This window comes from Pongo abelii, chromosome 8 (assembly GCF_028885655.2).
Source record: "Pongo abelii isolate AG06213 chromosome 8, NHGRI_mPonAbe1-v2.0_pri, whole genome shotgun sequence".
NCBI lineage: Eukaryota > Metazoa > Chordata > Mammalia > Primates > Hominidae > Pongo > Pongo abelii.
In genome coordinates, this window is record NC_071993.2 from 28,522,929 (window position 1) to 28,538,750 (window position 15,822).

General features: G+C 39.0%; 1 protein-coding gene across 8 annotated transcripts in view; it reads right to left on the minus strand.

Annotated features, from left to right (window-relative positions):
* The window catches only part of ODAD2 (outer dynein arm docking complex subunit 2), a 196,589-nt gene that overhangs the window by 138,824 nt on the left and 41,943 nt on the right, over nucleotides 1-15,822 (minus strand). For 7 of the 8 annotated variants that reach the window (XM_054522111.2, XM_009245208.3, XM_054522112.1 and 4 more), the window contains one exon: nucleotides 13,430-13,577. In XM_054522111.2, the coding sequence (XP_054378086.1) occupies nucleotides 13,430-13,577 (148 nt within the window). Of the gene's footprint in view, nucleotides 1-13,429; nucleotides 13,578-13,980; nucleotides 14,103-15,822 lie in introns of those variants that run through there. The other variant, XM_054522117.2, reaches the window with a different exon arrangement.

Genomic DNA, 15,822 nt, shown 5'->3' on the forward strand with positions numbered 1-15,822 from the left:
TGGAATGCAAAAGACTGACAATTTACAGTTATCATCAAGAAGTTAGATCCTTATAGAAAAAAAATTCTGTGAATCATCAGCTTTTTTTCTGAAAATCTGGAAACATATTCATAGGCTTGAGGGATTTTTTTTAGAACAGTTTTATATTAGGGAAAGTTAGTTTTTCCACATTTCAGGATTTAGTTCTACTCTTGTCACTGACCACACTCCCAAAAGGATTATAAATCTTTCAGAATGAATACCAGAGGACAGGAGCCAAAATATTCAACATACAGAGCCACAAATGTTAGCCAATTGCTATTCTTTAAATACCAGCTATGTCAAAGGATTTTTGAATGTTTGTTCCACTTTGTCCAGATGCCATAAATATCGAACTGAGAAGAAACCATGCAAATACACTCCTTTTTCAATTAAATCTCCCCTAAGAACATAATTATTTACCAATACTTATTTTCACATTTTATCACGTATTTGCACTTCTGAAGTTTTAAGAGCTGGAGAAAATAGAGTAAAATATGATTTTACTAGCTTCTGAAGGGCTTTGAAAAATGCTTCCAATAAGTGTTTCCACTTCTAAAATTAATGCAATTCTTTTGCTAGTTGTCTCCCTGCCCCTTTTCTTTTCAAACATCTCCAGGCTCTGTTGGCCTTTGGATTTTTTTTTTTTTTTTGCGATTGACATTTGGCCATTGGATTTTTTTTTTTCAATTGACATTCCTTCTGATGACCAGGAGGCATTTCTTCATTGTCACCATTAGGTTTTAAATGTGCAGAGACTGAATGAAAGTCGCTGTCTTTCACTTTTCTTAAAATTTCTTTTTGAAAGACAAGACGAATTAAAGATAATTTCCTCAACTATGTTTTTTTTTATTACTTCAAATAAAATATTTGAAATAAGCAAGTATTACCCTGTTTGGTATATACAGCAATGCCCCTCCCTTACCGTTGATAAGGAAGAAATAAACATTTGCTAAGTTGAAATGAGCAATGTATTCAAGAGTAAAACAGGAAGTGAGCTGCCTCAAATCACTTTTGTGTTATTTCATTCAACAAATGTGTTGCATGCTTCCTATTTGCCATGCTGGATGGTTAGCACTAGAGACACATTGGTTTACAAAAACAGACACTGCCCTTGCCTTCATGAAGCTTATAATGTAGCGGAGGAAAAAGGTTTTTAACTTTTTTAAGCTCACCCAAATAAACAGAAACTATAAATCTGAGAAGTGCTACATGGGACAGGGGCATGGAGCTGTGGAAGCACATCATAGGGAACTTTGACCTAACTTGGAGCATCACTCACAGGGAAAGAACATCTGAGCTGAGATCTGGACAGAAAATAGGCAATTTCCCAGGCAGAGAAGGAGGGGATGTGATGAAATGTCCACCAGTCAGAGCAAACAGTATATGCAAAAACCCAGGGGAGTAGAGCATGGCATGCTTAGCACCTAAAGAAGGCCAGAGCCCAGGGTGGGAGCGTGGTGCAAGATGAGCTGAAAACCAGCTGGGCTGCTGGGCCCAGAGTCTGGGCTGAGAATTTTCATCTTTATTTCAAGATTGGCCAATGTAATTTACAATGATGCCATTTATAAAAGATCACTCTGGCTGCAGAGGCCACTGGCTGGAGGGGGCAAGCGTGGATGGATGCAGTCAGGTTACTGCAGGGATCCAGAGAATAGAAGTAACTTGGAGTAGGAGGGGAGGGTGACTCATCACGAACCATAAAGAAACTTCTGAAAGGTTTTTATCAACTTGGTTCAGGAAAGGATGCTACATGCATAGATGAAACTCCAACTGTGTTGGGCAACACGCTTGCAGGGTCATCATTTGAAGTTATCAGAGCCCCACATGACCACAGTGAGACAGGAAGGAAGGCAGAGAATGATCAGGACCAGAGGCCTCTTGTTCTGTCCCTACCCCACACAGCTTCTCCATCTGCAATCAAGAAGCAGCCGGTGAGACTTGGAGGATCGGCACAACTATCACATGGCCATCCAGCTGGCTTTGAACATTCTCAGCATTTTTTCCTTCAAACATGCCACTCAGAGAGCAAGAAAAGCAAACCCCTGCCAGTAACTATCCATTAATGATCACAGAGGACCTGGTGTCCAGCATAAAGATTGGCTTAGAGATACTCTTCTTCTCCCAGGATCAGAAATGGTACAAGGTGGGTGCTCACAGTGAGTGGTATATAACCACGTGAGTCAAAGCAGAAAAATACATTGCTTTCCTTCTGTTTATTTGCAAATCTATTTTATACTGATGACTTAGCACTCAAAAACCTAAGACTCAACAGAACCCTGAGGAGAAAGAGAAAATACTGTTTCCAGAAGAAAAAATATACATATATCCTTAAATAAATTAGACTTAGGTTGTTGTATTACAAGCTGCTAAGATTGTTTTATCAGGAATGGGTAAGGACAATACAAGGATGCTACATACATTCTTTTAATTGTATTTATTTATTTATTTTGAGACAGAGTCTTGCTCTGTCGTGTGGGCTGGAGTGCAATGGTGTGATCTCGGCTCACTGCAACCTCCATCTCCCAGGCTCAAGAGGTCCTCCTGCCTCAGCCTCCCAAGTAGCTAGTACTACAGGCATGCACCACCATGCCTGACCCATGTGCATTCTTTTTAATTTGCCTTGGAACATTTACAGGAATTGACAGTTATTGGAATGTTCTAGTCATTGCAATGCAGAAAAGCTTATAGCAAATATAATTATCTTACTAAAAAATTCAGAAGAATGAGCTGAATAATTATGATAATTAATAAAAAAAGTTCAATAAAGTGGATACAAGAGCAGCATTTTAAAGTGAGTATTTATACACTAACAATAACAAATCAAAATGTTTAACTTGAAAAAAGTTCCCATGTCGGGATTAGCAAAATAATAATAAAAATATTTATGACTAAACCTCATAGGAAATGTTTTAGATACACATGGAAAAAAGCTATTAAGTATTACTAAATTATGTAAAAGATTAAATGGATGAATGGTCATACCATGTGCCTGACCTATCGGAATTCAATATTATTAAAATTGCAGTTTATCCAAAAATAATTTATAGATTCACATAAACCAACCAAAATGCCCACATAATTTTGGGGTTTTGTTAACATGATTTTCAACTCATTCTAAAGATGATCTAGAATGAAAAATCCAAAAAATAAGTTTTAAAAATGTTAAGGTACCTATCTGGTCTACCAAATATCAAAATATACCAATGCTGTAGTGATTAAAACAGCATGTAACTAGCATGGGAACATCCAAATAAGTTAATGCAAAGAGAAAGATCCAGAAACAAACTCTCACGTGTGAGATTGCAGAATTTGATGAAAGTGGTATCCCAGATTATTGGAGGGAAGAGCAGATAGGCCAATAATCTGTGTTGATACAATTGACTGTCCCTCTAGAGAAAAAGAAGTGAAGTTAGATGCATGCCTTCTATTATACATAAAGTGAATTCCAGAAGGATTAAGAATTTGAACTTAAAAAAAAAAAAAGCTATAAAACTAACAGAGGGAACTAGAAAGTATTTTTTTCCTTTTGGAATGGCTTCAGAAAAAACCTTCCTAGTTCCTAAGAAACAAAATCTGTAAGCCATGAAGAAATAGAAGATATTTATTAATGTACAAAAGAGTAGACAAAAAGACATCCAGCTGGGCGCAGTGGCTCACATCTGTAATTCCAGCACTTTGGGAGGCCAAGGCAGGTGTGTCATCTGAGGTCAAGAGTTCGAGACCAGCCTGACCAATATGGTGAAACCCCATCTCTACTAAAAATACAAAAATTAGCCAGGTGTAGTGGCACACTCCTGTAGTCCCAGCTGCTTGGGAGGCTGAGACAGGAGAATTGCTTGAACTGGGGAGGCAGAGGGTGCAGTGAGCCAAGATCGTGACACTATACTCCAGCCTGGGCAACAGAGTGAGATTCCAACTCAAAAAAAAAAAAAAAAAAAAAAAAAAGACACACTAACAGAAAATAAATATCTGCAATTAGTATAACAGCCAAAGGATTAATTTGCATCATCAAGAATTAAAAGGACAACCACACAGAAAAATAGGCAAAGGACATAATACAATGGCTATTTGACATATAAAAAAATTGTCAACCTCACTAGTAACTAAAAATATGAAAATTCAAACAAGGTACATTTTGCCCCTATGAGAACTGGCCAAAATAAAAAATAACAAAAAGACTACACATCGATGAGAATTTACAACAATGGATTCCAATCCTATATTAACAACTTTTTTTAATTTTTTTTTTTTTTTTTTTTTTTTTTTTACTTTAAGTTCCAGGATACATGCGCAGAACGTGCAGGTTTGTTACATAGGTAAACGTGTGCCATGTGGTTTGCTGCACCTATCAACCCATCATCTAGATTTTCAGCCCCACATGCATTAGCTATTTGTCCTAATGCTTGCCTGTCCCCTTGGCCACCTCCCCTGACAGACCCCGGTGTGTGTTGTTCCCCTCCCTGTGTCCATGTGTTCTCATTGTAGATGAACAGTTTTATTACCACGGGGAGATTTAAAAGTCTATCAATGCCTAGACTCTGGCCTGAACCAATTCAATCAAAACTTCCAAAAATGGTACCTGGGCATCAGGGTCTTTTGTTTATTTGCTCCATCGTTTAACAGCCCTGGCTAATTTCACTCTGAGGTTGAAGGTCCAAGGTTAAAAACTATTGGTATGTTCCTGGTAGAGTGTAAATTGATATTTGCTTTCTGTAAGGAGCTATGAAACTTTTTTTTACATAAACCAAGTTTGTTTTATTACTGTTCATTATTTCTCTTTAAATTGAAAAATTTTTAATGCAAGTCTTCTCAAATTGTAGTGTGCATATATTATTTTTCTCTTTGTTTTAAACAGCTTTATTGACATATAATTGATATAAAAACTGCACATCTTTAATATATACGATTTGATGAGTTTGGGTATATGCATATATATCCAACACCTGTGAAATCATTACTACAATGAAAGTAATAAATATATCCATCACCTGAAAACATGTCCTTTGTCTCTGCCTTTCTTGTGGTAAGAACACTTAATTTGAGATTTACTTCTTAAATGTTTTAAGTGCACAATATATATTGTTAACTATAGGTATTATGTTGTACAGCAGATATCTAGAACTTATTCATCTTTCATAAATAAAATTTTATACCCATTGAACAATTACATAAAACTGCCTTAGCTATCACAGTTCATTCCAATCAAAAACCTTACAAATATCTTGGCATGTGTACAGAACTCCCTATTAGTGCTAACAAAAATGTAAATGTGCATTCTCTTTAGCTCAAGCAATTCCATTTCAAAGAATCCATCCTATAGAAATAATGTATATATTCAAACAATGTGTAAAAATATTAGCTGCAGTATTGTTTGCAGTAACAAAAACTGATTTGAGGGACAACTTAAATGTTATCAATAAGGCAATTGTTCAATAACTTAATGATATATACCTTTAATGAAATACTATGTAGTAATTAAAAGGAGTGAGGCAGATATGAAAGATCACCAAGACAGAATATTAAATATAAAAAGCAAAATGCAGAATAAGAAATAGTAGGATTTCATTTATGTATATGAATTATATATGTATATAAACAGAGAAACATCTGGAAAGGGCTTTCACTTTGCATGGCTTGAAGTTTCACATTGAGCATATGTGAGTGTGCTATTTGTATAATATTTAAAGATTTTAAACACAGAAGGGAGTAAGGGAAACAGGGGAAGAATACCACGTGCTTCTGCTATGTCCTGTGTCACAGAAACATCAGCAGCCAACAACCAGACAGCCACACCTACTCCAGGAGCAAGAGCTGAGAAGAACCACAGCCCTCCGACAGAAATCTCAAAGGCCAATGGACCAAAAAGGGACATGGAGTTTAATATTTTTCCTGCAAATATGCAATTTTAAATAATGATGACAATAGATCCATATAAAGATGTAAAGTGAAAAATCATTTATACCAAATCTGATGCATCTTATTCACTCCTTAACTCATATATTTAAAAATTCTTCAGCATGCAACCTCTGTAACAGGCCATGAGTGTGTGTTTTTAAAACAGAAAGCAAAGCAGCCCAGCACATTATAGAAACTGGGAACCAGCCAGTACCACTACTCTTCTCCAATCTACTTAGCTTTCTTAAATGAATTTTAGGGGAAAAGCATATTTTAAGGAACAAAAATAAGTGTTGTTGCAAATACATGGGGCAAGAAATTCCCCAAAAAGATCTACTACATAAAGCTGCCTTAGATATCACAGTTCATTCCAATCAAAAATCTTATAAATAACTACATGAGTATGTGTATCATATCATGCTCTAGCTGTGCTGGCTCATAGCACACGTTCATGAATAAACACATGAGTGAATGAATGAATGAATGAATGAGTTAAAGCTTAAGGGAACTCCCCTGAGATTTTTAATATTGTCATGTTTCAGTTGTTAAGTTGATGTAGTAGCATAGTGCTAGCTATTGGTCGTATAAACTGTTATGAGTCAGTAGCACTGTATTATCATACTGATCTAATTGTCTTTACTCTGCTTTTTCCCGACACATATTTATTTTTGACTGCCAAGAGGCAAGGAAAGTTTAAAGTTCAAAAATTTAAATACAGATTCCTCTTTGGGAAAGATGGAGAGGAGCCTCTCCATTTGTTCCACAATCTCCTTTATAACAAAAATAAAAGACGACAAATTCTTTTGTGGGCAATATAAGCATACAAGTAACACACATTACCAGTAATCCAAACGCTTAAAATGGATTCACTTCTTACACTACAATATTTATGAAAGCATAAGTGCAGATTCTGAGTAGACTTTTTTTAGCTGATGGAATTTAAATATGTTATGATTTCAAACAAGCAATTAAAAAAATAGTCACAAAAGTTGTCTTATTCGTTTTTCACTGACTTTTTAAAGAAAATCAACCCACATCAATGTAGCAACACTTGTACTAACTTAAAGAATGTCTCTCAGGAACATGGTACTCATTTGCCTTTCTAACTACTGGAGTTGATTTGAGTGGATGAACAGTGACCATCGTTTTTCATTTCTGAAGTACTCTTTTTAACAAGAATAACTCTGTGCCATCACATTCTTTTCCATTTTTTTAAGTAAAAACTTAGCAAAAGAGCACAGTCTAATATGGCCTTCCAAACATGAATACTGAGTTCTTTTATAGGAAGGGCTCCTTGTTGACTCTCACTCGAATGAAGAAATCCAAACAAGAGAAAGACAGGAAGATACAACAGCAAGTTCTGCAGGCCTCCTGGGTCCTGAATTTCTTGACAGTGGAACCGAACAACCAGGCAATGGGCAATAAAGATAGAAGCCTGGACGCAGTCCCAGCTCGCAGCTGCCTTCTGTGTGGCCTGGAGCAAAGAATTTCTCAGCTTTTCCACCAATGAAACAAGGATCAAACTACCTGCCACTCCATACCCAAAGCTCAAGTAATGGGAAAGGAATTTAATTAACTGTAATTGATTGCAAAGTACATCAAATTCCTACAACAAAAACTCATACAACTTCCAATTACCACTCGAAACAACTCTTTAACCAATTAAGGGGTGTGTGTGTGCGTGTGTGTGTGTGTGTTTAATCAGTTTATGTAAGATCATTAAGGAACTGAGCCCCACAAATGCAGTCTTTAACAAAGGTTTTCAAGTCTGAAAAATGTCCTTGCCAAGAATCCACCTCCAGAGAAGAAACCCAAAACCTGCCAGGGAGAGAGCTCTGGGAGTCCCCTCTGAAGCTGGCAGCCAGGTGGCATTTCTGATGTGAATGTCTTTTAGGTGTCATTCTGGATTAGAGTATTGACGACTGCTAAGCTGGGATCTACCAGGCATCTGGTGACCTGAAAATTCTCAATTTGTGGTTACAGAGCAGAAGCATGGCAAGCAATCTGGCTCATGTGAAAGATGAAATCAACACCAGTGTTTGATGAATTTGATGATACAGGACAAACAAATTAGGCTACCCCTCACCAACCCATTGTGGGTCAGGGGCGAGGATGAATGTGTGGTAATGGCCATCCTTTCTACCAGTGTAACCCCATTGTCACTGTATTCTCATCCCTTCCCATTAGATTCACTTGGCACACTACCTGCTGCTGGATTCATCTTTCCAAATCAAGGCTTTCATCATCCCTTTCCCCACTCTCCCACCTGGACTCTGATCAAAATCCCAGGTGCAGAAGCTGGCATCCCACAGCTAGGAGGTACACGTGGAGAAATGGCCCTGGGAATGAGCCTAGAGGCCTCCATCATTGCAGCAAGTGCTCAGGGATAAGACCTGCTGGATGAAGCATTTCAGAGTATGGGCAGATATCCAACTGTGCTTGCCAATATAACCTTTGTTGAACCTAGAGCTGGTGCTTGGATAATACAGGCATCTTATCCTGTAGTGACAGCTCTAGGAAATATCTTCAAGGGAAAGAAAGCATAATTCTAGGCCCAGCCTCTGACATGCCTCTAAACTACCAAAAAGCTGACCAACCAACCATGTTCTCAGCATTATTCTAGTCTTCTCAACGTTTTACTGGATTTACTGATCCTGTAGGGTTAAAACCATACCCACTCCACCTTCAATCCACATTGAAATGGATTTCAACATGTTTTTGACCTTGGGTCCACAAATTCTTTTTCATTATAATGTGTATAAAATGCAAATCTACTTATAATTATGACCTTTCAACATTTTACCCCACTCTACTGAAGAATATCCATTTGCATGAATTTATAACATATAGTACTTGTAACTAATATTTATTTCCACATTTCCAAACAAAATATCCTACATCCCTTTTCCTATTTCACAAAGGGGCTCTCCACATACCTTATTTAGAAATGAGCATGATTTCACTAAAGTTTTAGAGAGACTCACAGATTTAGTATGGAGCATAGAGACATTAACACCATCTCCTTTAATCGCTGGAAGTGATCAAAAGCAAGATATTTTCCTGCAAGATTTGAAAACAATTTTGGCCAGAGGAAAAAATAATATCCATATAAAGTCAGCAAATAGAGCAATCAACTAATATGTCTACAAGAAAGATGGCAGGAAAAGGAAGAGAGAGGAATGCATGAAAAGTGGGAAAGAAGTCAACAGCAGAAGGAAAGACAGGCTCAGAGGCAGGAAGAACTGCTTTCAGGGGGCTGAGAGTGAAGAACAGCAAAGCCCTACCACTGAGGAACCTCGCCCTCTCCCCTTCACACCATCGGGGCAGAGGTGGGGAGGCGAGCTTGTGCACATTAGCAAGATGCCCTGCAAGATACAGCAATAAAATTGATGTGGTCTCTCTACTCAAGAAGTAGGTAGTAAGACAACCTGAACTATCAGGATGGCAGAAGGCAGAACATAAGTGCTTATCAGTAAGGTAGCTGAAAAGGGGGTTCATTGCTTCCTTTAGAATTAGGGTACAGCATCATCAGCTATGGGGGAGAAAAGAAGCTGGAAGGTTGGTGAGTAAAAATGTGATACATTCATTAATATAAAAATTAAACTGTGTTCAAAAAATCCAGATGAAAAGAATATATACATATATAAAACTTGCAGGTTTAAATTAACACATGTCAAACCAAATAATTAAATACAAACTCTATTTATGTGCCAAGATATGAGCTCATAGCTCTGGACGAATAATAAGCTATAGTTCATTGACCTGTTTGGGTATTAATGAGCTCGTTAAATCTTTTTTTTTTTCCAACAATCACAGACATCATTCTACTTGGAAAATGGTAAATAGAAAGTCAGGTCAACATGAATATTTCTCTGCTAGCTTAAATCTACATTTAAGCCATAATTTCATAAATTAAAATGTCAGGTGTATTTATTTTGAGATTACCTAGAGACATTCAATTTTGCATTTCATAGACTTTTAATATCATTTTGTGTCTCCATATAAAATATTTATCTGTGTCAAAAACCTTGAAATCATTTATAGATATACTTTTCCTTTTATTGGCTATGTGAAGAATATTTACCTGTGGGAACTATAAGAATTCCAAGCAATTTACTGTCTGGCCAAGAGTATCACACTTGCACATGATTTATTGATGAATAACTTGTGCAAATTTAAGTAGCACTTCATCAATAAATGTTTTCTTTAGCTGTACTGGGACAGAAATAGTGCATCTCTTTTTGGCCTAAAGCTACATGGACTTATCCTAAATAGTTGAAAAACTCAAGACAGTTATCCAGTAATTAGGCTATTATGAGAAACTCTCTTTGCCATGTTCACTGGGAGGATATTATTGAGGCTGTTCACTCTCTCACTCCGTGCCTGCCCCATTAAATCCTAAGGGAGAAATTTCTTTCTGCTCTTAGCACCAGGATCAGTTATACTCACTGGCAACTGGTTTGTTTTTATTTTAAGACGTTGAGAGACTTTCCCTCCCTGTATTAACTCACTCTATTTCCCTCCTTTTATTGGTTGCTAGAGAAGGCCACCTGCACGAGCCAGTTAAGTCTCCATGCCACACATTTTCTACAATAACAATAAGCAATAGAAATGATTATTATTGCCAACAGTTACTAAGTACTTTGAGCTAAGCACTTTACATGTGTTATATTTCATTTAATATTCTTAATAATCCTAATATAGGAGAACTTTTATTTTTCCATCTTCACCAATGAGGAAACTGAAGCTTAGAGGGGTTAGTCAACTCACCCAAGGCCATTGAGTAAGCGGCAGAATTTCAACTCAACTGGTCTTTCCAACATCAAAGATCATGCTTCTAATTACTCTGGTATTCTGCCTCCTGGTCCATCTTTTGTTTCTGCCATTTTGACTCTTGTTTCCTTTTGCTAATGAAATAAAGATAATGGACCAGGACTCTTGGGAAAATCTCAGGACTCTCTTAATTCATCTTCTGAAAGGCTATGTCTTGGGTGGGCGTAGAGGCTCATGCCTGTAATCCCAGCACTTTGGGAGGCCAATGCAAGAAGATTGCTTGAGGCCAGGAGTTCAAGATCAGCCTGGGAAAAGGGAAAGAGGAGAGGAGAGGGGAGAGGAGGGGAGAGGAGGGGAAGGGAGGGGAGAGGAGGGGAGGAGAGGGGAGGGGAGGGGAGGGGAGGTGAGGCAAGGAGGGGAGGAAGAAAGAAGGAAAGAAAGAAAGGATAGGAAAGGGAAGGAAGGAAGGAAGAAAGGAAGGCAGGCTAAGCCCCAATGGCCCTGTCTAGAGCTGCCCACCTCAGAGAGAGTGGGGTTGGCAAAGCTCTCCACTGCCAGTTCTTTTTTTTTTTCCCCCCCAGATGACATGCTTTTTAGGAGTCCAGGAGAGGTAATCACAGGAAGCCCTGGGGTTCAGTAAAGATGAAGAAACACTGTTGCAAGCGTGGCCTAAATGTCCCAAAGCTGGACATGGTCACTGTGCGTGCCAGTCTGGACTGCTGTGTTGAACTATGTGGTTTGTGCACAAATACTCCTGCCAAAGGGGAGTGCAGAAGCGTGTGGCCTGAATCTAGCCTGTGCTCCATGCTAGTGTTTCCAAATTCCCGACAGATTAATCTTCAAGATTCAGGAATATGCAATCAAAATTCCTAGGAATTTTCATGAGTTCCCAAAATTATATTATTCTGTATTTTTCCTAACATTTCATGTACATGTCTTTAAATAATAATGAATGCCTATAATAATAGTGAATCATTTCTATCATAATAAACAGTGAATCATTTTTTGTGGTAGAGTTATGCTAAAAATTTCAGAGGTTTTCTGTAAAAAAAAAAAACTTATGTAAAAAATGCATGATTTATTATTATTGTGAGCCAGAATATGTGACATAATTATATACTGCAACAACATGTAAAAACAATGTGCACCTGATATAGAAATTTCATAATACAAAACACTAAATGAGGGAAATATTAACCCAAAATAAATGCCAAATAAAAACCATTTTAAAAATTGACAAATGCCACAAAATATTTAATATTTATAAAGTATCATGCTTAAAATGAAATTTTAAAACTCACAAAATATTAACTGTTCTCTCCAATAGTCTAGAGGTTTTTTTCATGACAAACAGTCCAGACTAAAAACATATTTTTCATTTTGCATTGATGTTGGTCAAATCATTAGGAGCCTGCCAAAAGGATCTCCAAGTTGAGCATTAGGGCTTGTTTCATATAAGCTCATGACCTTTTTGAAATATGAAAATATTATTTATTTATTTATTTTAATATTATTATTATTATTATTATTATTTTGAGATGGAGTTTTGCTCTTACCTCCCAGGCTGGAGTGCAATGGTGTGATCTCGGCTCACTGCAGCCTCCACCTCCTGGGTTCAAGCAATTCTCCTGCCTCAGCATCCAGAGTAGCTGGGATTACAGGCATGCACCACCACGCCCAGCTAATTTTTTTTGTATTTTTAGTAGAGACGGGGTTTCACCATGTTGGCCAGGCTGGTCTGGAACTCCTGACCACAGATGATCCACCCTCCTCGGCCTCCCAAAGTGCTGGGATTATAGGTGTGAGCCACCGTGCCCAGGCAAAATATTATTTATTTTTAATTGACAAAGAATAATTGTATATTTTTATGGGGTAAAATGTGATATTTTGATAAATGTTTACATTGTGCAATGATTAAATCAAGCAAAGCCACTGGCAAATGCCATTGGTTGATTTAACCAAACACATGGAAAAGCAGAAAGAAACCATGAGTTAAGTCAAATACTTTTTCACAAATACTTCTGGACGTCGGCTTTACACAAGGCCTAGATATCATCAATACTTGCTATCTGACGTCAGAAATGAATATTAGTCTGGGTTTTGGTGAGCCATTCCCCTTGCCCTCCTGCAAATTCAAATACTTAAATACATTACGTGGGCCAATTATTATGTAAAATATTCTTGTATATGCTATCTGACTTGAGAGAAATGAAAATGAACCAATCCACATTATAAACACCCACAATGTCTCAGAAACCACGCTATATGTTTCAAGTGTGTTTTCTTAAACTTTGTAATAGTCCTGTAGTAGAGGTATATTAATTTTATTCTATGGGTTGAGAAAATTAGGGCTCAAAACTGTAACATTTCAACAGCTACGTTGCTAGTAAGTGAAACAGCCTGGAGTTTAACCAAAGTCCGCTTTAAAAATCCATGTTATTTCTCCCACACCATACTACAAATCATAAAATGGCAGCAAGTCACAGTGTCAGCTGTTCACCATGCCCACTCCCCACCCAGGAGAGAGGGTTGGTACCAGGCAGCCTGGTTGCTCCATGAGGATGAATCTTGCATCTTCAGGGTAATAAGACCTTGTCCTGCACACACTTAGATAAAACAACAGGAATGCTTACTACTCTTATTTGAAAGAAACATAAAGTAAACTTGGAAGCAGCATATACATCTTTGGGAAAGTATTTTAAATGAACATTGCAAACATACTACCATAGACCTTTCTTACCTTTAAATATTTCACCAGCTTCTGAATTTGCCAATATTCTGATGGCAAATCTGCACTTGCTTCCTGACGATGGTCAGGTGGTTCTTCATCTTCCTCACTTTCTGAGGAGCTATCACTAACAATTTCCTCAATCTTTTCAGCACTCTTCCTAAGAACAATAACAACACACATACACATGTAAGCTATAGTGTGGAGATCTATTAAGATCTACATGAGGGGGAGGAGCCAAGATGGCCGAATAGGAACAGCTCCGGTCTACAGCTCCCAGCGCGAGCGACGCAGGAGACGAGTGATTTCTGCATTTCCATCTGAGGTACCGTGTTCATCTCACTAGGGAGTGCCAGACAGTGGGCGCAGGTCAGTGGGTGAGCGCACCGTGCGCCAGCCGAAGCAGGGGCGAGGCATTGCCTCACTCGGGAAGTGCAAGGGGTCAGGGAGTTCCCTTTCCAGGGGTGACAGAGGGCACCTGGAAAATCGGGCCACTCCCACCCGAATACTGTGCTTTTCCGACGGGCTTAGGAAACGGTGCCCCAGGAGAGTATAGCCCGCACCTGGCTCAGAGGGTCCTACGCCCACGGAGTCTCGCTGATTGCTAGCACAGCAGTCTGAGATCAAACAGCAAGTCGGCAGCGAGGCTGGGGGAGGGACGCCCGCCATTGCCCAGGCTCGCTTAGGTAAACAAAGCAGCCTGGAAGCTTGAACTGGGTGGAGCCCACCAGAGCTCAAGGAGGCCTGCCTGCCTCTGTAGGCTCCACCTCTGGGGGCAGGGCACAGACAAACAAAAAGACAGCAGTAACCTCTGCAGACTTAAATGTCCCTGTCTGACAGCTTTGAGGAGAGCAGTGGTTCTCCCAGCACGCAACTGGAGATCTGAGAACGGGCTGACTGCCTCCTCAAATGGGTCCCCGACCCCTGACCCCCGTGCAGCCTAACTGGGAGGCACCCCCCAGCAGGGGCAGACTGATACCTCACAGGGCCGGCCAGGTACTCCAACAGACCTGCAGCTGAGGGTCCTGTCTGTTAGAAGGAAAACTAACAGAAAGGACATCCACACCAAAAACCCATCTGTACATCACCATCATCAAAGACCAAAAGTAGATAAAACCACAAAGATGGGGAAAAAACAGAGCAGAAAAACTGGAAACTCTAAAAACCAGAGTACCTCTCCTCCTCCAAAGGAACGCAGTTCCTCACCAGCAACGGAACAAAGCTGGACGGAGAATGACTTTGACGAGCTGAGAGAAGAAGGCTTCAGACGATCAAATTACTCCGAGCTACGGGAGGATATTCAAACCAAAGGCAAAGAAGTTGAAAACTTTGAAAAAAATTTAGAAGAATGTATAACTAGAATAACCAATACAGAGAAGTGCTTAAAGGAGCTGATGGAGCTGAAAACCAAGGCTCGAGAACTACGTGAAGAATGCAGAAGCCTCAGGAGCCGATGCGATCAAATGGAAGAAAGGGTATCAGCCCTGGAAGATGAAATGAATGAAATGAAGCGAGAAGGGAAGTTTAGAGAAAAAAGAATAAAAAGAAATGAGCAAAGCCTCCAAGAAATGTGGGACTATGTGAAAAGACCAAATCTACGTCTGATTGGTGTACCTGAAAGTGACGGGGAGAATGGAAACAAGTTGGAAAACACTCTGCAGGATATTATCCAGGAGAACTTCCCCAATCTAGCAAGGCAGGCCAACATTCAGATTCAGGAAATACAGAGAACGCCACAAAGATACTCCTCGAGAAGAGCAACTCCAAGACACATAATTGTCAGATTCACCAAAGTTGAAATGAAGGAAAAAATGTTAAGGGCAGCAAGAGAGAAAGGTCGGGTTACCATCAAAGGGAAGCCCATCAGACTAACAGCGGATCTCTCGGCAGAAACCCTACAAGCCAGAAGAGAGTGGGGGCCAATATTCAACATTCTTAAAGAAAAGAATTTTCAACCCAGAATTTCATATCCTGCCAAACTAAGCTTCATAAGTGAAGGAGAAATAAAATACTTTACAGACAAGCAAATGCTGAGAGATTTTGTCACCACCAGGCCTGCCCTAAAAGAGCTCCTGAAGGAAGCGCTAAACATGGAAAGGCACAACCGGTACCTGCCACTGCAAAATCATACCGAAATGTAAAGACCATCGAGACTAGGAAGAGACTGCATCAACTAATGAGCAAAATAACCAGCTAACATCATAATGACAGGATCAGATTCACACATAACAATATTAACTTTAAATGTAAATGGACTAAATGCTCCAATTAAAAGACACAGACTGGCAAATTGGATAAAGACTCAAGACCCATCAGTGTGCTGTATTCAGGAAACCCATCTCACGGGCAGAGACACACATAGGCTCAAAATCAAAGGATGGAGGAAGATCTACCAAGCAAATGGA